A 24,487-nucleotide genomic window follows, 5' to 3' on the forward strand; every position below is an offset into this window, starting at 1 on the left:
AATAAATAGTACAGGGGAACACGTGATGCCGCTGCACAAATACACTCATATTACCAGCTGACGTAAAGTACCATCTCATTCCTATGACATCGCTGCTAGAGTAATGGCAAACAGAAGCACTGGCTTTAAAAGTGACCAGGCTGTATAAGCTTTTGTGAAAAGCATTAAATTTTGAAATGGATGCAGTCTCCAGCTTTGATTCCCTAAATCTGAAACAACGATCCTCATTAATCATCTTGACTGTAATTGTGTTCCATTTGAAATAATGATACACTGGAAACCGCATGTCAATAACCGCTTTTCCATTTTTGTAAGCCGCTGTTGATCCCATGGTTCTACATTTTTGTGATTGAACACAGTGCTTCAAGTCTTTGTACTTTTACTGATATTTGATACTTTTTTTTTAACTGATGCCGAGATTGCAAGGTACATATTAGGGTGGGAAAGACAGATATTGCCATAACTTTAGGTGTAAAACCGATTTACAAAATTGTGAAGTGTGTGGTTTGAAAACATAGTTTCAAATCTTCAAGCACAAGTGTCCAAATGGACACAACACCCCAAAGAGCACTTACAAAAGCACCAGGCTTCGGTGACTTCAAGGCTGTGCATGTTTGGTGTGAGTCAGGGGTCATGAGGTTCCCTTTCTCTGAAGAGTGTTAAGTGACTGAGGGGCCAAGGTCAGTTCCCCCTTACTCCTGACTGTGCACATCTAAATGTGCTTTCCAGACACATGAACACACACAGGGCTATAAAAAGTGGTCTTCTTACTGCCAGTTCCACAGGAACGTCTTTTACAACTTAATATGCAGGTTGAAGCAGATCTTTTCCGTAATATATATATATATATATATATATATATATATATATATATATATATATATATATATATATATATATATATCCCATCCAATGTAAGGATTAGTGTTGGTAACAACAATTAACAATTAGTTCAAGTTGTGGTGTGCTTGCAGTTCAACCAGCCACAAACTGATGCAACATTGAATCATTTTCCTTCATCTGTTTTGGTGAAAATACAAGCTAGCATTTAAGCACTGGTGGGAAGATCCAGTAAAATAATAAGCTACCACTGTGAGTACAGATGAATAAGTTGTGGGATAAATGATTAGGTTGTTATCATTCTGAAGATGGTAAGCCAGAATATGAAAAAAAACAACAACAACTAGAGCATGAGAAAATGCACACACAAACACAGGATGAGGGATGAGAGCTGGAGTTTGTCCAGGGAGTCCAGAGGCTGGTGCTTTCACAGAGAACGCTGGACACACATGGAGGCTGGCACAGAGCCACACACAGACAAGTAAATGACAAGGCAAGGGAGACGATCCACCACAATGCAGCCCGCTCCCTGTGGGTAAATTATAACTCTGGCTGGTTCGACTGCCCTCAAACACACCAGTTCAGTCCAAACTGGCCAACATATCTCTTTATATTTTCCATTTTCCCAAATCAACTGACTCTGTTCCATCAAATGAAAGATGATTACAAATATTACAATATATGAGCACACGCCTCAAAAAACGTTCTGTTGTTTTTACAATTTTGTTTTTTCAGTTTTATTGTCTGTGATTTTAAGAAGGCAGTCCAAAGTAGAGGAAGCCAAATGTGGTTGCTTTTTGTGTAAACAGAGCATAGTTGTTTGGGTCACTATTTTACACGCCGACACCACCAGTCTTCTACTTCATGTTTTATAACATTTAGTTACAAGAAAAGCTGTTTTCTGATGTGCTTTAACCTTTTGCAATCAAGGTTTCTTGGATTTTTTATGGAGTTTTTAAGGAGTGTTTATGCAATTGTTTATGCAATAGGATTTTTCAAACAATTTTTTTAGTATTGTCCAACCTTTTGGATTTCCCTTTCCAGTGTTTTGAAAGCAATGAATTTCTCACCACACCCAAGTTTTTTTTTTTAACTAGTTTGTCTTGTAGTTCTTTAAAATGAAGCAATGTCCAGCTGTTCTCTAGCCTCTTCAAGACCAACCATGTCGTAAAATCTAGGTCTGCTGTTTTCTTACTGCTGTTTTCTTACATTGATGTCACTTCTTAGCTAGAGATTTACAGAAATCTCACTCAGTCAACCACCTGGGGGAATAAAAAATTATAAACTGTGAAAAATGTAAAGTTGTGAAACAAAACATGAGAAATAATCAAGACAGTGTAATGAAAAAAGAAAATGTATGGAATAACTTACTGCTTGTAAAAAAGGCCAAAAAGAAGAAATCATTGTCATCAATGTATTGTTTTTATATAATGCATTGCACTTTTTTAAGAGGGGCTCTGGTCATTTTAGGGGGTTCTAAAAAAAGAAAAAAATTTATGAATCTGGTTACTGCCTCTGATATCTGTTTTATTAACAAACATTTTGAAACCTAAGCCCAACTTTGGTACTTAGGTACTAAAACATAACCAAAAGAGGAGGCAAAAGTCTACATAACTGTCTACATACTGTGGGTTGAGATATGTGTGACAGTTCCATGAACTCCTCTGAATCTTTTTTTCTTTTGTTTGGATAAAAAGAAAAAAATATTAAATTTAATGTTTGATGGTCTTTACATAAACTACTGTAAGGTGTTTCGCTGTTAACTGTCAAAGCTTGCACCCCCAAATTCAAACAGAAACCTGAAGCAGGCCGTCTTTGTCTTTGACCAACCTTTCAAGTATTTCAAACTTTTAAAAGCAGATGCATCAGTACAGAAAGGTCCAGCTCTGATGCATGAGACAAAGATTAACTTTAGATGATAAATGTAATGTTGGAAAGAACACGTGTACAATGGACAAGGTGAACTCTGCACTTGATCGTGTTTGAGGAGAGGCTGAATTTAGCATCAAAGCCAAAACAACCGGATTCTTTTATAGGTCATAATGGATCAAAATGTCAGGCCTCCCTTTTTCCTCATCCACAGAAGCAGCCAAAATCCTGACACCACCTCTCTTTACCTCAAGGAGCTTCAATGTGATTTTCTCCGAAAGTGGACAGCATTTAAGCAGTTGAACAGAAAGTTTTTGTTTTTAAACTTTACTTTTAGAATTTAAATCTAGTAAAGGAAGATTAATAAAAAGTAAAAAGAGGTTTTAAGGAAAACATGCTGAACAGATTGAAGAGAAGAAATATGTTAATAAGTTAGATTTGAATCTTTAATCTCTGAGTATTAAATACTGCAAATACATCTAAAGCTGTGTGATATTACTGCAGCATTCAGCCTGGTTATTTAAGAGAAAAAAAGAAAACTTCTCATTAACTTGCTTCAGCCTTTAAACTTTGGTTAAGCTTCTGGTTATAGAAAACATCTTGAGGATGTAAGCTTGTGCGTTTCGCCATCAATTATGTGTGGGCTGCAATGACAGGTTTGCTTTGAGTTTAGGGCTTTAAAGGATGTGAAACTCTATGCTCTTTGTTGGAGGGAAACGCAGAGGGATTGGATTTAGGAGCAAGGGGAAAAAAAGGGTGAATCCTGATGACATTTCAGATTTCAGGGTTTCATTTCCAGAAGCTGCTGTTGGTGCTGAGTGAAGAGGAGATGAGCTGGCGGCAGCATGAGCTCACAACTGCTGGACCCCGACTGGGGATAGCCCAAATGCTGTGACTTTTGTTTTGGAAACAGTTTCCTTCACAACACTGCCAGATCTTAGAGGCTTTTTCCATCTCTTTCTGAAACAAAAATAACTTCAAAAAGAGATTTTCTTCACTGACAAAACCCAACGTGTGTTTTTTAAAAGAAAACAGACAAACCTTTCACTCTGATGGACATGTCAGATGTTTTTGTCTTCATGGGTTAGCCAAAAAAAAAGCCAACACCTGCATTTGACTAAGTATAAAAGGAAGAGCCTTCAGGAAAATTCTGCAATGATTTATGAGTTTCAGCTGCAAGGAGTCAAGCCAGCTGATTACTTAAATGTAATGAGTGGCCTGGTTCTTCTGTGAATCGATCACTTTTTGCCTTATGGCACATGTGTTAAACTCAAGGCCCGCGGGGCCAAATGTGGCCCTCCATGTCATTTTATGTGGCCCGAGAGAGCAGAAAAGTTTTTAATTTCTTAAAATAAAAGATAAAAATTGGTGTGTGTTTATTCATATCTAGGGGGAATTGGACTTGAAATATTGGATTGGGCAACTATACATTAGGACTTAAACACTGTCCATATAAGAATCAAATGTAAAGGATTAATGCTCGAGTAACAAGCAAACATGGTTTTATGCAACTGTAATTGTCACTTTAAAAAGTTATAATAAATAAATTATTAGTTCTTTAACATTAAGACATGATTACATTTATTTTTCATTACATTTAGTTACATGTACAAGTTATATCTGGCCCTTTGAGGACAACCACTATGCTGATGTGGCCCTTGGTGAAAATGAGTTTTTTTTTTTTTTTTTTTTTAACTTGTCCTGTCCAACAGCTGGGCAGACAGATGAGAGCTGAGGGCCTCTTGTGTTGGACATATTTTGCTTTAACAAGAGGGGTTATTAATCTTCAGACAAACCAAAGGTATGACTGAATAAACCCCTTTTGTAATTGAGGCCAAACTTTATTAATTTCAATCATGTTTGAAAATCTTTGTTGTTGGACCGGACGGAAAAGGAAAGAGGGGAAGAAGAGAGAGGGACGTTAGAGAGAAGGAGGGGTAAGAGGGTGATAATAGGAGGGGAAGGGGGATAAGACCATAAAGCAGCATAAAGCAACAAGTTTACTGGTTGTTAATCATTATGGTAAGGTTCAAATGTAGTACAAAAAGGGCGGAGCCTGTCCACACACACACTCAAATGTTATAAACACACCTGCTAGCTGCAAAAATGTCCACCTGTAGACATGTACACAAAACAGATAGTGTTCACACGCATACTTATGCCTTAAAACCAACTAGTGTGAAATATTTCAGTCATTCAGTCATGCAAACTGTTAGTGCAAAGGTGAGCTAACACCTTTCACCTGCTCAGGTGAGTGTTTATGTTCTTCTAAAATGGATGGTGGAACGTGAAAAGAAGGAGGGAGAGTGCCCAGCCATCCCCACCCCAAGACCCCCACCGCAGCAGCAGCGGCAGCCGGAATGAGTTTGACACCCCTGCCTTATGGCAATAGAGCTTCTAAAAATGACAGGATTATTTGGATTCCAAGAGGTAAAAAGAAGTATAAACAACATGGCTCACCATTTCAAAATATGGACTGATCACATCATGGTTTGATACAAATATGAGAAACACAACTCAACGTTGAAACACAATGTTAAAATTTACTTCTAAAAAGTGCTTCAATAATGAAAGACGCAAAACCATCTCCAAACAGAACAGAGAGCAAAGACAAGGTCAAGAGGTGAACATCAATCTCCTACGAAGAACTTCCATCAGGTGCTTGTGCACTAGCATCTCGCCGCAACCCAGGTCTGCCAGTTTTTGTGCATGCTGACAGGAGGCCTGACATCATGGCTGAAATAGGGGTGTAGGGATTCATTTTAACAATTCGATCCATGTCATAATTTGTGGTTGCCAATACGATTCACTATTTATATTGGTTTATATTTATTTGATCCAAATCAATCCAATTCACAGACCTAAATTTGATCCAGGACATATTTAGCCAAAAATTCAAGCAGTGCAGGTGAAGTTAACCAGATTACTTGTATTTCGTGCTAGATAATCAAGTGTAATTTAAATGTGTAAAAACAAACAAGTAAATAAATTGTTTTTCCACATCAAAGTACTCCAAACAGAACATAATTAGACTATTCTACCACACTGTATGGTCACATGTCTTTGTAAAATTCCAGTGTTTCCACACATTGGACTGGAATGACGGCTTGATCATTTTTTGCTGCCTTCACGTGTATCTGCTGTGATACACTTGGTAGTTTTTACTTTAAAGTTAAATAAACCTACCATGTCTCAATCCAAATGGTATTTTCCAAGATCGATTTTTTATTCTTCTTTAATTTTAAAACAAATTTTTTTTTTTTTTTTACTTGTCCTGTCCAACAGCTAGGCAGACAGATGAGAGCTGAGGGCCTCTTGTGTTGGACATATTTTACTTTAACAAGAGGGGTTATTAATCTTCAGACAAACCAAAGGTATGTCTGAATAAACCCCTTTTGTAATTGAGGCCAAACTTTATTAATTTCAATCATGTTTGAAAATCTTTGGTGTTGGACCGGACGGATAAGGAAAGAGGGGAAGAAACAATTTTTTTAATGGTATAGTTTGATTTGATTAACAACTTGCCTCAGACAGAGAGATCTGTCCTGAATCATAGGAATACAACGCAATGCATCAATTGATCGATCAATCAATATACCTCTAATTACTCCAGTCACAAATGGTCCAGTAGAAAAACGTACCAAATTTCTGTGTTCCCCTCATACAAGTGAATGCTCAGTTCTTTCAACTCTGTCATGACTCGGTGACCTCTACATTGCCGTGCACACAATCACATCTCAAGCTCTTGATGAGAACTGCCTGTGTGGTTGCACAGAGCAAGCACACAGGCAGTTCCTACTGACTTGCAGCCAAAATGGCCACCAGAGGCTGAGGTTGACTGGGATCTGTGGCTGCCAGTGGCCCATGACCACAGTGGGAATGGAGACAGAGTGGGGGCAACTGAGGGGCTGCATTAAGATACAATGGAGAAACAGAAGGCCTTCTGGGTCCTCATGTTACTCCTCAGTGGCAGCAACAATGGAGGCTTCTGTCAGACAGAAGGAGTTTCAGGGTGAACTAAGAAAGGAGGAGAGCAAAAGGAAAACTGGGGATGGTTCTGAAGAGGTATATTATGCTTAAAAAAATCCTCAAAGTAAAATTTTTCAGGACAAACACTGGAGGGACTGTCTTTTTATTTGTCATTGTAATTAATGTTTTTATGGTGTGGTATGTATATGTAATCTTTTTATCTTGGTATTTATTCTTATCCTTTTTTAACTAATTATTTTTTTATTAACTATATACTGTACCTCAACCTGTGTATCCTTGACACTGTGTATTTTTAATGTAGTGGGTCTGTGTACTCCTTTTTACTGATTGGACCATGAGTCTGGAATAAATTCTATCTATCTATCTATCTATCTATCTATCTATCTATCTATCTATCTATCTATCTATCTATCTATCTATCTATCTATCTATCTATCTATCTATCTATCTATAGCTTTTGGTATTTTTTAAAATGATTTAATGAGTTTCAACTTCAAAGAGAAGACAATCAGTTTAAATTATCCATTTACAGAGTATTTCATAAACAAAAAAGATTAAAAAATACAAGTGCAGTACATTCTTTCAACCAATATTCAATATCATGCTGCAAGTTGATAAAGAAGGTTCACTCCTACTCAGAGCTTGATCTGAATTTTTTTTACCGTACATGCAACATTTGATCAATTTTTCCACAAGCTAGCTAATTAGCTACCAGATGTGTGAAGTATCGGGTGAAACAGGGAATTTTACCAGGAAAGCAGGTTCTGCCAATTGAAAGATTAAAGACCCACTCCACTGAAAATTGTGTTTTTGGTATTTTTAACATGTTCTTGTGCCATTTTTCTCATGATGACGGACATATATAAATACAATAAAGGCTTAAAATTGCATTTCTGATTATTTCTTTATACAAAGTCATTGTGAATCAGAGGCAGACAAAAAAATGATGTTTGAAAAAGATTGTAGCTGTTGTGTAGAAACTACACTTGACAGGCCACAAGCTCCCTGCTTTGCCTCATTCTGATTCTCCCACTTGTAGACAAATAGATCCATAAACGTCTTCCTTTTCCTCATCCGAGTTGGCATTTGGCTCAAAATGTACGGCTGGATTGCTCCGATATTGCTTAACTTTTTTGTTGCACTCGAATGTTAGGTTGGGGTTGTGAGGGGCTGTAAGCTAATGGAAGAGCTCGTAAATAGATTGGGGGACGCCCACAGTCCCGCCCACAACTCAGAAGTGAAATTTGAGAGAGACCTGGCCACAGACAAGGTGCTGCCTGACATCATCAGCCATAAGCAGAACTTATAGAACTTTCCCTAACCCTAACCCAAAGTGTTCTGAATTGTAGAAAAAGCTTTTAATAAAGCTTAAAACGTGAAAAAGCATAGTTAAAATAATTCTGGTCGAGGACTTACGGTACTGGATGTTGATGTCTGCAGCCAGGTCCTCTTGTGAATTTCTAATGAACTACGGCTGCTTTGCAGAAACTATGTCCCAGAAAATGACACAGGTTTTTTGGATTTTGGCTGAAAAGGCATAATCATAAATAGAAGACCACTGGACACACTTTTATAATAGATTAATTGATGATTAGAGAGGGTCTTTAAAGCTTAAACCTCAAACTGAAAAATTCTACTACGCTCACGCTTGATTTAATGCGACGTGAATGCTGATTTAATCGACAACTGCACATAATGACTCACAAATATAAATGCTGGTGTTTGATGTGCTGGACTAAGCAGTTTCCTTAAAATGCCTACCAGGAAGGATAAAGAAAACAAACACACTAGCAGTGAGGCAACATGCTAAAAATTTCAGCAAAGCTATCCTGTCACTCTACACAAAACTCCTGACTTGATGACATACACCGGAGGGGTTTAAATGGGGGCGTTACTGTGCAGTAAAGGTGTCAGTCAGTCTGTCAATTAGGACAGGAGGTAAAGTGACTCCTTAAAAATACAAAAAAGCTAATATAAGCCCAGTGGCTTCTCATAAGATACATGCAATCAAATGGCAAACAAAGGTCACATCGTAGAAGTCTTGTAAGCTGATTACATTGAAGCGAGTGGATTTAACTAGATTGATGCTGACAATTTGGGTAAAGATAAACACATTAATGTTAGATGGGATTCCTTGAATTGAGTTGAAGGTTCTAGCAGACAGCAGTGAGGAAATAATGACAGGAGAAGCACAGAAAAAGGAAGAACAAGGGGAAAATGGCTGGGAGCAGTGCTGCTTCTGTGATTTAGGAAGCATTTATAACCCCCTCCTCCCAAAAAACACACACTCACACACTTGACTGTATGATTTATGACAGCTTATTGCAGAGACCACAGATATCAATCTGACGACACAAAGGCAAACACTTAAAAAAGACAGGAGGACACATGTTTTTACAGACTGGCAACAAAACAGGCTTCAGAAGCAAGAAAGCACAGGCTCAGACAGGCGAAGAGCTTCCTGAGGAAGGAAAAATAATGCTTGATAAGAGTGATTATGGGCTGTTAAAGAACTTTTTTGAACTGTATAGCACAAGAAAGGTAAAGTTGCTCTCTTTACGAACACGCCTGTCAAAGGTTTCTGCTGGAACTGGAAAAGAAACAGAGTTTAACTAAAGAAAATCCACATTAAAACAAGGGTGTTAATAGGCTCTTGAAAGCTTTCACTTCAGGCCAAAGTTTTTTGTCAAGATCTTGGTAAGCGTTTATTTTTTTTTGACAAAACGGCAAATGTTTCATTCTGTCTTCATGCATTTCTTCAACACTATGTTTCATTGCTACCATTGTCTCTGGCATCTGCCTTTACAGATTCCGAGGTGTATTAATGCAGTTTTGGGGAATAGTTCAACATTTTTGGCAAAAATGAAAGAAAATAAGAAACCGGAAAAAGTATGCATTGTGCGACATCACGGATTGGGTAAAGATGTTTGAGTTTTCTGGAAGAGGAGATAAAGAAAAGATCATACAATAGGTGATGTCCCTCTTGGGGTGGCTGTGGGGCAGTGGTAGAGATAACCATTACAGCTACCAAATAGAAAATCTCCCAAAACATTTTTTTTTACATTTTGGTTTCTGGAAATTTGTTTTGATTTCTAAAATGTTTTTTTATTATTATTTGATTTGTTGTTGTGATATTTTATATGTTTTTGCATTCAGTGATTTGTTGATGTAATTTGCCTTTCAGGGCCACCATGTATTGTCATCTTCAAAACCCACATGAATCAACAAATCGACATCAAATCTCCTCTTATTAACATCAACATCACTCCCACCTGCCTGCAACCCAGGTTGCACTATATGGACGCCAACATTTGGATTTTTTTTCTGTAATACTGCTAATACTGAATCTAAAAGCCAAATATGACCCAACCATAAAGGCAACTAAGCTCAGCCTATGTAGTTAAGTCTCACAATGCCCTTAAAGTCAGACGAGAGCAATTTAGTGGGCGCCAAGACAAATGATTACAAAACTGGTGGACAAAATGACCTCCATGGATGGAGGAAAAGGGCATCTTTGATCAATCTCCTGAGCATCAAGCTGCATTGATTCTGTTAAGCAAATAACAAATTACTAAATATCCTTTTCGTCTAACACACTGGTTCTAGATCCAAGCTGCAAACAAAAGCCTCTATGTATACCTTGAAACTCTAAAGGTAAACTGTGGATGTCTGTTTCTCTCCCACAGCACGTCTAAAGGCAAATAAAATACACTTTCTGTGCATGCCTTTCTGCATGTGTGTGTCTTTTTCTGTGCACTAGTGTGTGTGTGTGTGCTCATGGAAGGTGGTGGGCAGAGTTCAGGGAAACTCCATATACCCAGTATATGCAATGAAACCCTCAGGGAGACAGCTTGATTCACTAACACACACATGTGCGCACACAAACCAACAGCCTCTTCAACCACAGACTTTACCATATCTGACCTTGACCAGACCTGCCAACGGGATCCCCTACATGGGAATCTGGGAAACAGGAAACAGGAAGTGGGCCATGTCCAGGCAGAGTGTGAAAGCTCTGTTAATGAGTTGTGTAAGAAAGTCGTGGTGTGTGGCAGAACATGTAAAAACTGGCTTGCTCCCTTCCCTAGGACAAATAATGTAAATTGCTTTAATGGTTAAAGCAGTCTACAGATCAGGACAGCTCCCGCGTGTGCATTTGCAAATGTCACACTGCACGTGTGTAAAGCCCCCTGTGATCTGAAATAACCTTCAACAGGAACCAGTAACCAGACTTTGTGGGAGGGGGCTGTGGCAGGATCTCTGGTTTCAAACAGTGCCTGTGCCCTGGGACTGGGCCGTGTCAAAGGGCCTGTCCCAGATGAGCCATATTAGGGCCCTGATTCCCAATCAATCAGCACCACCCTAAAAAGAATCCACAACAAGACGGCAATTAGACCCCGCTGAGAACTTAGCTAAACATCTGCAAAAGAACGGCTTCTAAGAGTAACCGTGTGGTTTTATATAGAGGCGACTCGGATGTACAAAAGACGGAGGCGGAAAAGGATGCCTTTGCTTTTCAAAAAAATAAGTATGAATTCAACATAATGTACACATTTTGCCCAGAAACCTTCAGCACCTCATTTTAAATGTTAGATGAATAGCTTTTAGGTGAAGTGGGGACTTTGCAAAACCCATCGCCCCTATTCTCAGTTTAACTAGGGGTTAAAAGGTTGTTCCTGGCAAGAATCAGAGTGAAAATAGTGAGCCCAAAGGTGGATACATTTCTGGATAACTTCCTGTATTAGTCTGATGTGTAAAAGCATAACTACAGTGCATCAGCATGCTGGATAACCCGAGTGGGTCTACTATCACTCTCAGTCTGAATGGGTTCAGTACTTGTGGCGTGGAGCAAATCATCGTTGGTTCTGGCCGGCATCTGAGAACCACAGCGGTGTTGACACTGGCACTGAAGTAAGCAGGAGTGAAACTGAAATCCAGAGTTTCTCAATGCAGCACACACAAGGTCTGGCTCTGAGTTAAGAGCCTATTGTAACCAAAAACAGCACCCACTATGCAGCACGCTGAAGAGTTGTTGAGTGGCTAAAGAGGCTGACTCTTGAAAAAGCAGACTTGGATTTCCACACAACCTCTCTCCACCTTAAGTATCCCAAATAAATGCAGCATCCCAGACTTTGGGGTTTGAGGAGAATTTGTCTCATCACTTTTATTCACGTGTCTTTTCAAAATATTACCATTACGGTTACCTAATACGGGCCCTTGTGGAAATGAAGTAACTTTTGGGGATACTTGGAAGCATTTTTTTACAATTTAACGTTTTGAAGCTAGCAGAGAATTTTGTGCCACTTTGAGCTGAGTAAAAATAGCAATAGAGTCATGTTTAGTCATGGATAACATATTATCTTTAATCTTTTGAAAAAGTGTGCCAAGGAAATGGCTAAATCTGGTTTTGTCTAGAAAAACACGAGCAATGATGTTTTTTTCAGGGTGATTTTGGAAAGTGGAAACTAAATACACATGGTTAAAAGGTGAAGAAGCACGAACACATCAGGGAAGTTACCAAGATGTCAAAAAAGGGCCTTGTCATAAAACAGTGTGTTTTTGTAGCCATACAGCGTAAGTACTTTGTAAACCTGACAGGAATTTGTACTGAGAAGTTGCTTTATTAAGCCAAGCTCCACTGTAATATTAAAACTGCTGCGTTGCGGGAAGGCGTAGCTGCCAAAGTCTGCAGGAATATTATCAAACTTGTTGATTTCCCCTCAGGTAGAGATAGAGACATTTCTTTGTCATGATTTTTGCAAGATAAAGTATTTTGACTCACCACAAAATATTTATACTGTTTAATTACCAGTCATGACAAATCAAATAGTGTGAAGGAGAAATAAATGCTCTGCATTCTCAGCACAAATAAACATGTATAATGAACATTTAAACAAGTCTAAGCAAACTAACCTCTTGATTTTTTTTCAAAGTCATTGCAAACTTGGCAACTACTGGTATGTTAAAGATCTCATTGTGCCTTACCAACCAAACAAAACACTTCACTCAAAATGCAAGACTGCTTGTAGTTCCCAGAATTTCTAAAAGTACAGTTGGAGGTAGAGCTTTTAGCCACCAAGCCCATATTTTAAACATATAGTTGTAGAGTTAGATAAGCAAATTATTCTCTAAGAGTTCTGGTACATTGCCTGTCCGTCCTGGGGGAGGATCCCTCCTTCATGTGGATATCCCTGAGGTTTCTTCTTCTTATCGCTGGAATCTGGCATTTTGTTTTTAGGGGTTTTCCTTACTGAGAAGGAGGGTCTAAGGCCAGGGATGCCCAGTTTGAATTGATATGAATTGTACTGAATAGTCCAACTAAACACCATTTCAATACAAACTTTTTTAAAGCAAAAATCATAACTTTTTAAATCTTTGATCACATAAAAGGGTTGTCTGGAAGGTACCAACATCTGGTCTGGGGTTCATTTAATCCCATGTGTTGACAGCTGGCTTATTACAGAGCCATCTGCAGGAAGCCAGTTGTTTTCTTGCAACACAGTCCCATTCAGATATGCTGGATCTGTATGTGCACCAATCATGCTCAGGTAGAGCAGGAACCTGCTCTAAATGTGTGTTTATTCTATTTTTAAGATAAACACACCTGATTGAAATAATCGCTCTGACTCGTCCAGTTGCACAAAAGAGTGAATTGATGCTTGTGCAATGAATTATAGATCTGATAATCTTTTAAGGAATAAATGAAAAGAGCACTCTGTATCTCGCATTCATTGCTGAAATGAAAGACTGAAAGATGACTGAAAGATGTCTAAAGTAAAAAGACATAAAAGACAAACACATCCAGACAAAACGGAGTGGAGAGAATCTGTCCTTTGTTAAATCTGCTGTGTCTTTTAATCACCCGTACAGGGTGGGCTGAAAGGAAGAGGTACAGCAGAGGGGAAAAAGAAAAAACAGCTGCTATTTTTGTAATTGTTTTTTTTTGTTGCTGGTGTTGAGTCAAAAGTGGCGGGGAAAGTTTTGGGAAATTTAAACAGTCTCGACAGCCAGGGTGTAGTGGTATTAATCTTTTCAAACAAGGAGAAAACCCCTGTATTATAAACACAGACAGAGACTCCAGGCTCCGCGCTCGTGTTGCAAAAAGCATGTTTATAGCTGCTGTCAGATTAAGCACTTCTATATCCACCAACTGTTTTGGTTATGTAAAAAAATGAAGCCAAACCTGATGGGAGCAGTAGAAATAAAAGGGGTTAGGAAATTATTTCATCCCATTAAAAACCGGTGGAGCCCTTTTTTTTTATTAACACACTATAGCAGTTATACTCAAAGCAGCCCTCCAATGCAAGCACATCAACATTGGTATTCATCTGGCGATGGATTTTACTTAATGCAAGATCTTTTTTCTCTTTTTCTACGACTAAGTGTGGGCTGCTGTTTGTGATTTAATAGGTGCCGTTTAATGGATAAAATATTCTGGGCAGTGAGATCAAATTATTTAGAGAACTAGGAGGACTAAAAATCTGATTGATTTCACACAACTCACCTTTTAAATGCTTTCAAAAATTCACATAGCATCCATTTTTTTAAATCTCAGATAGATTTCAAAAGAAAAAGGTAAATTCATCAAAAACCTTTAGTTTAAGTTCAACCTCCAAATGTTTAAAGACCCAATCAATGAAAATTTAGTTTTTGGCGTTTTTAGCATATTCTTGTGGCATTTATCTGATGGAGGACATAAATAAAATAATTGAAACTTAAAATTTTCTGAGTATTTTTATATTCAAATCATAGTGAATCATGAGCAGATTAAAACATGTTTGAAAATGCTCTCATGTTCAAAATAGGTGGGTCAAAGCCTCTCTGCTCCATTCTGATACATCCACTTGCAGAAAAGTAGATCCATGTATGTTTTCATTTTCCTCGTCAAAGCTGGCATCTGGCTCAAAACTGTACAGCTGGATAGCTCTGATAGTGCTCGCTATTTTCGTTGCTGAGCTAATATTAGCCAGGGGTTGTAGAGGACTGGAAGCTAGTGGGACAGAGTATCAACAAGGGATGATGGAATATCAGCAGAGACTTACTTCCAAAGCAACTCAGAGGCAAATTTCTGCTGCGCTGCACAAACTTTCTCCTAGAAAACAACACAAGTTTTTTCATTTTGCCTTAAAACGGCATAATCATGATTAAAAGACTGCTGGGAACACTTTTATAATAGATCAAAATATGACTTGAGTGGGACTTCAATGCTAGCAGTCAATCCAGCTTGATCTTCCTTTGTAAACAAAGTAATACCCAGCTTCATTCTGCTCTCTTCAGCTGTACAAGTCATTAGCAGTCTCTGATCAGAGCTAACAGTTAAGCCTCCTGTCTGCACACGTAACAAACCGCACCTCAGCCAGATCCTCCAGGAACAAAACCAAAGAAAACATTTTTTTTTTTAAATGGTACCAACCTTCTCTTACTCTGCTAACATTGTTTTTAAACACCCTGAGTTCTCCCATGGTTTCCGTCACTCACTTATTTGGCAATGAAGAAAGTACAGCGGCAAAAAGAAAAATGAGAATACTTTTTCAGGCCTGCTTCCGGCTGACCCAGGCTGTACAGATAAGTTACAGAGGGGCATAGTGTGATTTGTTTTTTCAATAACTGCCAATATAAGCAAGATCAAAGTTGAATTTGTCAGACAGAACCTAAAGATCCAATCTAAAAATGTTGCATAATTCTAAGGGATTCAGTTCACCCGCTGTACCAATGGCCAGAGCTCAAACCACCTTCTGTTATCCCAACCTTCCTTTATTTCAAAGCTGTGTGCTTGTAGTCAATTCACAGAACAGTGTTGTGACTTTAGGGAAGATGACCAATTCCAACACATTAAGAAAAATACTCCAAACTGCCAAAAACAGCAAACAGACCGGTAGGAATGTTTATCTTGTTTGATACTTTCTAAACATACTTTATTAATCTTGTCCACCAAAGACAGCCACTGCTATGATTTTTTATAGGAAAACACTAATTTAGACACAGGACTGGAATCAGTGTTTTATCATTTAACTGGATTTTCCACATTTTGGAGATTCTACAAAACCAAAACCCTCTGGCAATACTCACGATGTTTGCCGAGTTAAACCCTGCCAAAACCTGTCTTGAAGCTACACAAAGCTGAATCTTGTTAGTTGGTCTTGGATAAAGGTTCCCTGGTAATCTAGAAATTTAAACTCCCTAAAGTAAATCTCAGATTATAAACATTTCTGGTGTTTTAAGATATAGACACAAAGGCATGTGGCGCACAATTATTTATAAGTAAGAGATTAAAATAGAAATGTAGTCATCATTTAGTGAGTTTTTTTGTCACTAGTTGGCTGTGAAACAGTTTTACAATTTAGGTTCATTCCAAAGAGCTCCTAAATCACTCCCAAAGTTTAAACTTCAGCTTTTTAATCTTGAAAAATGTATGTGCAATAGCAAAAGACATGAATTATCAATATCGAAACATTATCATTCAGTCCCCTGACCTCTTGTCAGGTAAAATCTAGTAAATTTAGTGTAGTCCTTTTCCAATTGGAGACTTTTTCTGGCATTGCGTGTCACTGTTGCCTGGTTCATTCTTTTACTGGTCAGGAGAAAAAAGAATGCGTTCTAAATCTGTAAATGTCAATGAGCTAAAGTAAAACCTTGACTTTATTCCATCAACTTTCCAATAATGTCTTCCTGTCCTCAGGAGTTTAAAATTGTTCGTTTTTGTCTTTGTTCGGACCGCTCTTTAAATCTTAATTCCCCTTCCCAAATAACATAATTATCCATTTAATCAAGTTGAACCTTTTCGCAGGTATGATTTCTAATTTTGTAAATTAACTTTAGACTGGTCTGTGATAAACAAACCAATGTATTTTTGAAAATGTCAAGCAATTTTCTTTAATTTAGAGTTGACTTCATTGGAATTTCCTTTTAGCTGTGATGTCCTCAAACTTTGCCCTTTTAAAATTTAAAATGAACAAGAATCGCCAACCCCCCCCAAAAAAGACCTTGTGTGCAAAGAAAATCCCTCTACATCTAATTATTCAGCCTATAGAATGTCTAAAAGTGGTCCTATTTAGGCCTAAATTTCCCATAATCGGTTAAAGTGACCTTTAATATTAACTTAATTTGTGTAACTATTTGACTTTTTTGCTTTTTAAAGTAGTTTTTTTTTTTATAGGAACTAAATTTTGACAAAATCAAAGCACTTTCGATTTTGGAATCCGGGACATAATTTAAATAAGTAGTCAATCGCAGATGATCAGAATGGGAACCATGGAAGAGCAAAAGTTTCTGTGACAAAACCGCAAATGGTTTGTACCAACGCCACATTAAATGTGTTTATGCTGCACAACTTTCATACTAGTTTGGCTTATTTTTGCCACTTTTTTCAGATAAATAATAATCATCTGTGTTGCTTTTCATCGTTTCAGTACGGTGGCTCAGAGTGGCATTGTGCCATTAAGTAAACTATGTATGTGTAAATGTGAGGATCAAATCTGACACACAAATGCAACATGATGTAAATAAAAATGGTATCACAGCTGATGTGAACCATGTTGGTGTGTGTGAATAATCTGCAGATGATTTATTTCGACTACATTCGAATTTGAAAAATTGTCCACCAACTTGCAAACATTTATCATAGTTAAAAAAAAAATCACATATTTTAACAGATTTTTGAAAGCCTGGATCAAAAAATGAAAGACTTGATTCTACAAAAAACTGTTTTAATGAATGATTGGGCCTTTGCACAGTAAAACTTGGTGCCTGCTATGTAACAGGAGGCTTTTCCTGTCAACTTCACTGCGATCATGCAGAGACATGAAAGACTTTCTTAAATTGCAATGCTGAGATGAAAATAGATAACTTAATTTCAGCTTTTCTTCTCAGATTTGACATTTCTTCTTAGCGGCGTTGAATGACTCACGAGTGTAAGCTGATTTTTTCCCCCTCCATTTCAGATGTGCTTGGACGCATTGTCTCTCCTCTTGTCTTGAGGCAGTTACTATGAACTCTGAGGCTGCCAGAGTTGAGAGCTGAACCTTCCAGCTCTCAGTTAGCCTGTGGCTGCTCTCAAAAACCAAACTCAGGGGATACAGGCGGGGACACACACACACACACACACACACACACACACACCCACACACACACACACATACACACACACACACACACACACACAAAGTACTGTTCTGTGCACCGCAGAGTGAGTACTCTAGCCCAGTGTGGAGGGACTGGAAATCAGAGCACAGACCGAAGCAAAGACAGCACAGAGGACCTCAAGTTCATCTTGTGTTCAGGTTCAACGTGGGTGGCAGGAAACGTTTCCCCTCTTTTTTCAAAATGTTTTTAACATTTTTTTTGATATTCTATCCAAACAAAACACAAGTCACAGTGCGTTCCCATTTTTTAAGGAAGAAACGGCATCAAAGGTGAGGCGGACGTGTATATTTCATAAAACTGACCATTTTGGCACCGGACATCATTCCAAAACCTCTGAGTCCAGGAGCAGAATATTCTGTGCTTGAACAGCTGCACCATGAGGTAAGCAGGCATAGGTCCTCACTTGTCATCATTAGCTGACCTTGTCTTCCTGACTGCTGCCACCTAACTTTACAGCTAACAAGATGTGTGTAAGACTAACGACGAGGAGCAGTGACGCCTTGGCACAAGACTTTTGCAGTTCTACTGCTGTCAAAGGAGGGCCCTGTCTGTCTCAATGAAGTCTGTAATGGCAGTAATAACTTGTGGCGGTCTTTGCTGGACTCCAACACTTTCCTCCAAATGTTAGCCAGGAAGGAAACACGGAGAGATGCTGATTGACTTGAATTGCTCCATGTAGAAATCATTCATTGAGGCTCTTTGTGTTTAGATCTTCAAACTTTGGAGCTGGAAAGTTAAAAAATATATAAAAATAAAAAAATAAAAGAAACAAATTAAGCCAATGGAGAAGTAAGAAACTTAAAAACAATTTTTTTTTCAAAATCTGAAAATGTTTGTTTGTTGGTTGATTGCTCCATTTTACATTTCAATTCTATATTTTGTCTAATTTGTGTTTAACTGGTTTATTTTTGGTTTTTGATGAATATTTCCATTCTGATCCATTTAAGGACGAACTACCACAGTTGAGAACCAACCAGGTGTGTGTCTGCAGAGGAAATATCCAAGCAGGTAAACCAATAAATGGCAGAAGCAGATGATTGAGAGGAGACATGCTTCAGTCTGTCTCTAAACCAGGGGACTGAATTACAACCTGAGGCTCATGTGGCTCCCCTATCCTTCTATTGTGGCTCCTTGGCTTTAAAGAAAAATTCTAACAATTTGGATAAATGTTTTGTTAAGTTAAGCACATATTCCTATATTTTGCTGCACAACAGTGTTATGTTGCTGCTTGGAGGCAAAGTTTTTAAAGAATGTAATTGTATTTACATGTACAGATAAAAAAAATAAATCTGATGGTGATTGCAATTCAGTTACACATAACATTATATGGAACACAGCACTGAGCTTTCCCACATCCAGTGAGAGGCCTTTGATCCTTTGAGAATCAGATGAACGCAGAGTTCAAAAAGTTTGATTCAGTAACATTAGAGGAATGTCAAAACAAACCAAAAGATACTTGCCAGATAAAAATGAAATGCTGATTGCGGGAGCAGTGTTTCTTCAAAAGTTCGGAGGAACTTTGTTGCTACTTTTATTTGCCGAAGAAATCAGCGGTGTGGTTGGCTTTGCTTTACATATATACAGCTGACAGCTAATTGGTGATTTCTTTTTTATAGATAAAAAATATTAGAGCTACATTTTAGTACTGTCTTTAAAAAGTCAAAATGCTTACACTGAGTTGTCAAAATAAGTTGTTTTTTGGCTAATTTCTGTCTTTAAATCATCCAAACGTATTTTACTGACAGGATTTGTTTTTAGACTTACTCAGGAACTGTGATGTTCCTGTTGTGCAGAACCTGTTTGCACCAATTTCAACTGTAACTGAGTGCAAACAGACAACATTCAAATCTGAACCATGTGAGCTTCAGTGGCTGGCTGAGTAGCAAAGGACTTCCCAGCTCTCACTGAAAGCTGACTAAAATACTGCAACATGGAAGAGCTTCCAGAAAAGCTTGTACGTTTTATCTTGAATCAGAAAAAAAGAGAGCATAAAAGACTGTACTAAAGATGCCTAAATGACTGCCAGAACCGTAAAAGATTATATTTCAATGCACAAGTTTAAGGCTGCACAATATCACACAATATCTGTAAACCTAGTATAGTTCATGCTGGTGAACCTTGGGCCAAATGAGCTGCCTCATCATTTCCTGCAACACTCCCACTAAACATTTCATCACTCCATCTTACTTCCATAATGAATTTTTCCAAATGCATATTTTTTTAACAAATTACCTTTTACATTTTTAAAGTTTTTTCTCTCCAAGAGTTTAAACAAACGAGACAAGAGTGTTAGTTTTTTAAAACACATCCTTTGAATGCTGAAAGTTAAATGCAATTCAATTATGTTATAAGCCATTCCCTGGCCTAAAGTTCATATCCCTATATTCTTGTACAACTGTTCCCTTCACATTTACAAACCTTAAGGAATCATAAATCTTCCCTTCTTTGATTTTCGACTGCTTCCTTTAGGGTCACCACAGCAGCCTGTAGCCTCCATCTAATCCCAATCTGCTTCATCTTCCTCACTTACACTAACCCTCCTCATGTCTTTGTCATCTTTGGTCTTCCTCCAGGCCTCTTTTCTCCACCCTCAGTATCCTCTTACCAACATATTGCCTGTCCGTATTAATCTCCTTCCTTGTATTCGTCTCTACAACCTCTAATGTGACCTGGTCCTCTGATGGATTAAGTCCTGATCCTCTCCATCTTCATCACTCCCAAAGAGATCCTCAACCTCTTCATTTCTGCCACCTCCAGCTCTGCCTTATGTTTCTCTCACAGTCTCTAAGCCATCAACATGTCTGATCTCACCACAGTCTTACACTTTTCCTTTGATTCTCGCTGAACCTCTTCATCACAAGTAAAACCTTCCTCTAGCCATTCAACTTGCAGACACCTCTTGCTTCTTTCCCACACTCTCTGTAACTCTGTTGATTCTGAGTACGTAAAGTCCTCCACCTTTTTCACCCCTAACTGGCTGTAGTAGTCAAGTCATCCGAAATAATCTCATGATCTCCCACAGTCTGTTTCAACTCCATTAAAAGACACAGCACTTTTTCATTGGTCCTCTGCTCTTCCCTCCTCTTCTTCATGTCTCTCACCTCCATGTCATGCACACGTTGTAACCCACTTGTCTTCTCCTTCCTCCACTCTGATATATGTTACCGAATGCTCTTTAAATTTAATTTTAAACTCTTATTTTGGCCCATTTTGGTGTTATTTACCTTCCTTTTATAAGGGATGGCCTAAGCATGTTGCAAGCTCAAATACATCATTTTCTCTTTTCTATCTAATCTAAAAACGAAAGACATATTTCACTAAAAAAACGTAATAAATTTTTTTTATTAAAAGTTGGAAAAATCCTTGAGTAATTTCAAAACAGCAACCCAAAAACAGAGTCGAATGACTATTTCCAATCTGTGAATTGTTCACAAATCAACTCCCTGTAGCCGCAACTAGTGTGTCTTGTCTAAGAGGAATGACAAATAGAGAAATGAGCTGACAGACTGGAACTTACATCGGTCTTCCTGGCAGAGGTGTAGGGTGAGGATCTGGAAAAGAAAGCCAAGATATTTTAATACAAACAAAAACGCTATTGCTTTCAGATTTTCTCTGTGCAATTGGCCAACTACTCAAAGAATAAAGATGGAAAAAGTGGAGCGTAATCTGTAGCTTGAAAGGATGAGAAAGAAAAAGGTTTCTGTCACAGGGAAAGAACATCAGAGCTCTGGTAGCTGGAGTCTTCTTACCGAATTTAACAAACAACACCCCAGTTGTGGACACACTTCCCTTTGAGTTGGAGGCCATGCACTGGAAGTAGCCAGTGTCAGTGGTGTCCAAGTTGCGAATCCGCAGGCGTGACCCGTAGGGCATGGATCGGATGGACACTCGCCGTGGTTCTTGCACCACAGGGGCGTCATTCTTCAACCAACGAACTTCAGGCTGTGGGTTACCAGACACCCGGCAAAGGAGCTCAGCCGTTTGGCCCAGAGAGGTGGTTATATTATTCATGGGAGCATCTATGCGGATAAAGGGTGACCCTGGAAGACAGAGAAGTAAAAAAAAAAAAAAATGAGAAGAAAGGCTAAAAGACATCAAATTAGCACATTCCTGAGTTACCATTACTAACAAAATATGACACACTGCTGTCAAAAAGACAAAAACTGAGAAAAGCACTTGTGTCAGACTATCTCCACTTCATTGCCATACTTTAATAATTTTCAGAGGGGAAAAAAGGCATTCTGGAAACTCTACTAAGAGGTTAATGTGGGAAACAAAGTTGTTAATGCCATGTAAAACCTTTGGAAAGTTTCCTCAACCCTGAAACCCATCTCAGGTATGCAGAAATGCTTATGGCTACATGAAACGGGCCAAAACAAGTAAAAGAGGAAGATCATTTAGAAGGGAATCTCAGAGGAATATGAGTATTTCTAAGCAAGGAAATAGGTAAGCAAACCAGAGGCACAATCTGCTACTACAAGCTACAACATGCACACATTACATTTTTTAATAAGGACAGCTGCAAACCTAATGGATTAGAGGGATGTTAGTAAAATAAACGTGATTTTTTTTAATATATCAAAACAGCAAGTTTTGTTGTCTTCAATTATTACAAATCTGAGCTTCCCTTTCCTAATTTTTTAAATTTTCAAGCAACACACTAATTATAAGCGATCCTCAAGTGTCACAAGTGAAAAAAAATACATGCTTTGAGGATTGTATGAAACAAAACAAAAGAAAAACATAAAAACAAACAAATATATATCAATATATCAATGTAAAAAAAGCAAAAATTCTATCTCGTGACCGATGGCCATCTATGAGTTGGCCTTTTTTTTTTTCCTTTATTGTCAATATTCATACATACATTAACAAATCAAACAAGCAAACATTGATGCCAAGACGATACACCCAATGGTGACATCCATACTTAAAAAAAAAAAAAAAGAAAAGTAAAATGGTAACAAAAAAATTACATAAATAAAATTAAAAGACAGAAAAAAAACAGATCTGTGTTTTTGTTCGACCATTTATTTGTGGGGAACCCATGGTTTTCTTGCTTATTTACAGATCTTTCTTGCAATATTTTCCTCAGCTATGGAAGGTTCAGTTCCTGCATGTTTGAATTTTGTCCCATGTTCTTTATTTAAGTTTCTTTCAGATTTAAGTTTTACGTCATGTTTGTAGTTTATTTAATGAACCAGTTTGTTAAATCTCCCACTGTCCTTTTGCTCTTGAGTAATCCACAACTGCCCAGAGATGACAAATCAGTAAGGTGGCTTTAGAAAATTAATATTTTGGGGCAGTTCATTACACTAATTGCCTAAAAAATTGGCTCATATAGAAAAAAAAAGCAACATTTCCTGGAAATATCTGGACACAAAGTAAATACCAAGACTTTGATAATGGCTGCACAGAAACAGGGTAAGTTTAACAGAGGGCTTTGATCTACCACACCAGACAAGACTTTAGGGGCAAGTTGATGACCCCAGCAAATAACAGCAGGCTCTAAGGAGCTAGCAGGCACTATCTGGATGATATTGAGCTGGATGTTCAAAGGACAAGGTGGAACTAGGTTGTGCCAAATCCTATCCTGTCATGGTCTTGTTGGACCGTCTAGATACAGATCAACAAAGTGTAGGAGGCTAACAAAACAGACACTGTGGTGCCAGACAAAAAGCAGAAGAGAACAGAGGAATGCTGTAGTAATGGATGCATGCGTATCATCAGAGAGAAGAAACATCACAAGCTCTGAAAACATGAGGGGCTGATAGAGAATTTGGAAAGGTTTAATGAGTAAGGCCAAGATTGAATGGTTTTGAGATGTGACCCCCAATTAAAGCTTCTGCTGATTCCTGAATGTTCATCTGACATCTCAAATCATATATCCCTACATCTAAACCACAGAAGAGCCCCGAACCTTTAGGCCACCAAGTTTCTAAAAATATGAAACATATTATATATATATTATATGTTCTCTTAACAGCTACTTCTGCGTGTTCGGCATTCTGATTGGCTGTAGACCTTGTCAATCAATCTCCTTTATGCTGCGTCACCTATACAGAATGTGATCAGGTTGCTGGGGGGCCTAGGGGGTCTGTGCTTCGGGGGATGGGACCCCTGGGCTGAGGCGACATGGCCCCTATGCTAGGTGGGACCGGGGGACAGCTATTTGACCACTGGGGGACAGTCCCTGACTTACCCTCTTCCTCATATAATCTCTTATTAGGAACTGTGCAACTGCATCCCCTTAGTACACACACCCTTTATTCCTCAAAATATACACTCACAAACACACATACAAACACACACCCTCACAAACACACACATATGCATTTCACTAGGACGATGGGACCTCGAACCATCTGTCCCCTACCCCCATCCCTGGTAGGGGGTACTGGGCCCTTGGCAACGGCGGCCGTGTTCTCTGGGTGCTGGCTTCCTGGGCCCGGCGGCCCTCTCTCCACGCAGGGAGAGGGATCCCTGAGTTCTTTGGCAAGGCCAAGAGCCGGGGATCACATCGTACCTGGGGTTGGGGCGGGGGGATGCCCAGAACTCCTGGGTGGTGTTGGGGTGCTTGTCTGGGGCTGTGGGCACTCTTTTGGGGTGGGGCCCCGCTTTGGGGTCTCCTGGCGCGGCGGGGGGG

At 38.6% G+C, this 24,487-nt stretch overlaps 1 protein-coding gene across 1 annotated transcript in view; it reads right to left on the bottom strand.

Moving 5' to 3' along the window:
* ror1 (receptor tyrosine kinase like orphan receptor 1) overlaps positions 1–24,487 on the bottom strand; it is a 114,295-nt gene that overhangs the window by 12,822 nt on the left and 76,986 nt on the right. Inside the window, exons 4-5 of the mRNA XM_020702460.2 lie at positions 21,591–21,881; positions 21,359–21,392 (exon numbers count right to left, since the gene is read on the bottom strand). Coding sequence (XP_020558119.1) covers positions 21,359–21,392; positions 21,591–21,881 — 325 coding nt within the window. The remainder of the gene's footprint in view (positions 1–21,358; positions 21,393–21,590; positions 21,882–24,487) is intronic.

The sequence above is a fragment of the Oryzias latipes genome, chromosome 4 (assembly GCF_002234675.1).
Source record: "Oryzias latipes chromosome 4, ASM223467v1".
Taxonomy (NCBI): Eukaryota; Metazoa; Chordata; class Actinopteri; order Beloniformes; family Adrianichthyidae; genus Oryzias; species Oryzias latipes.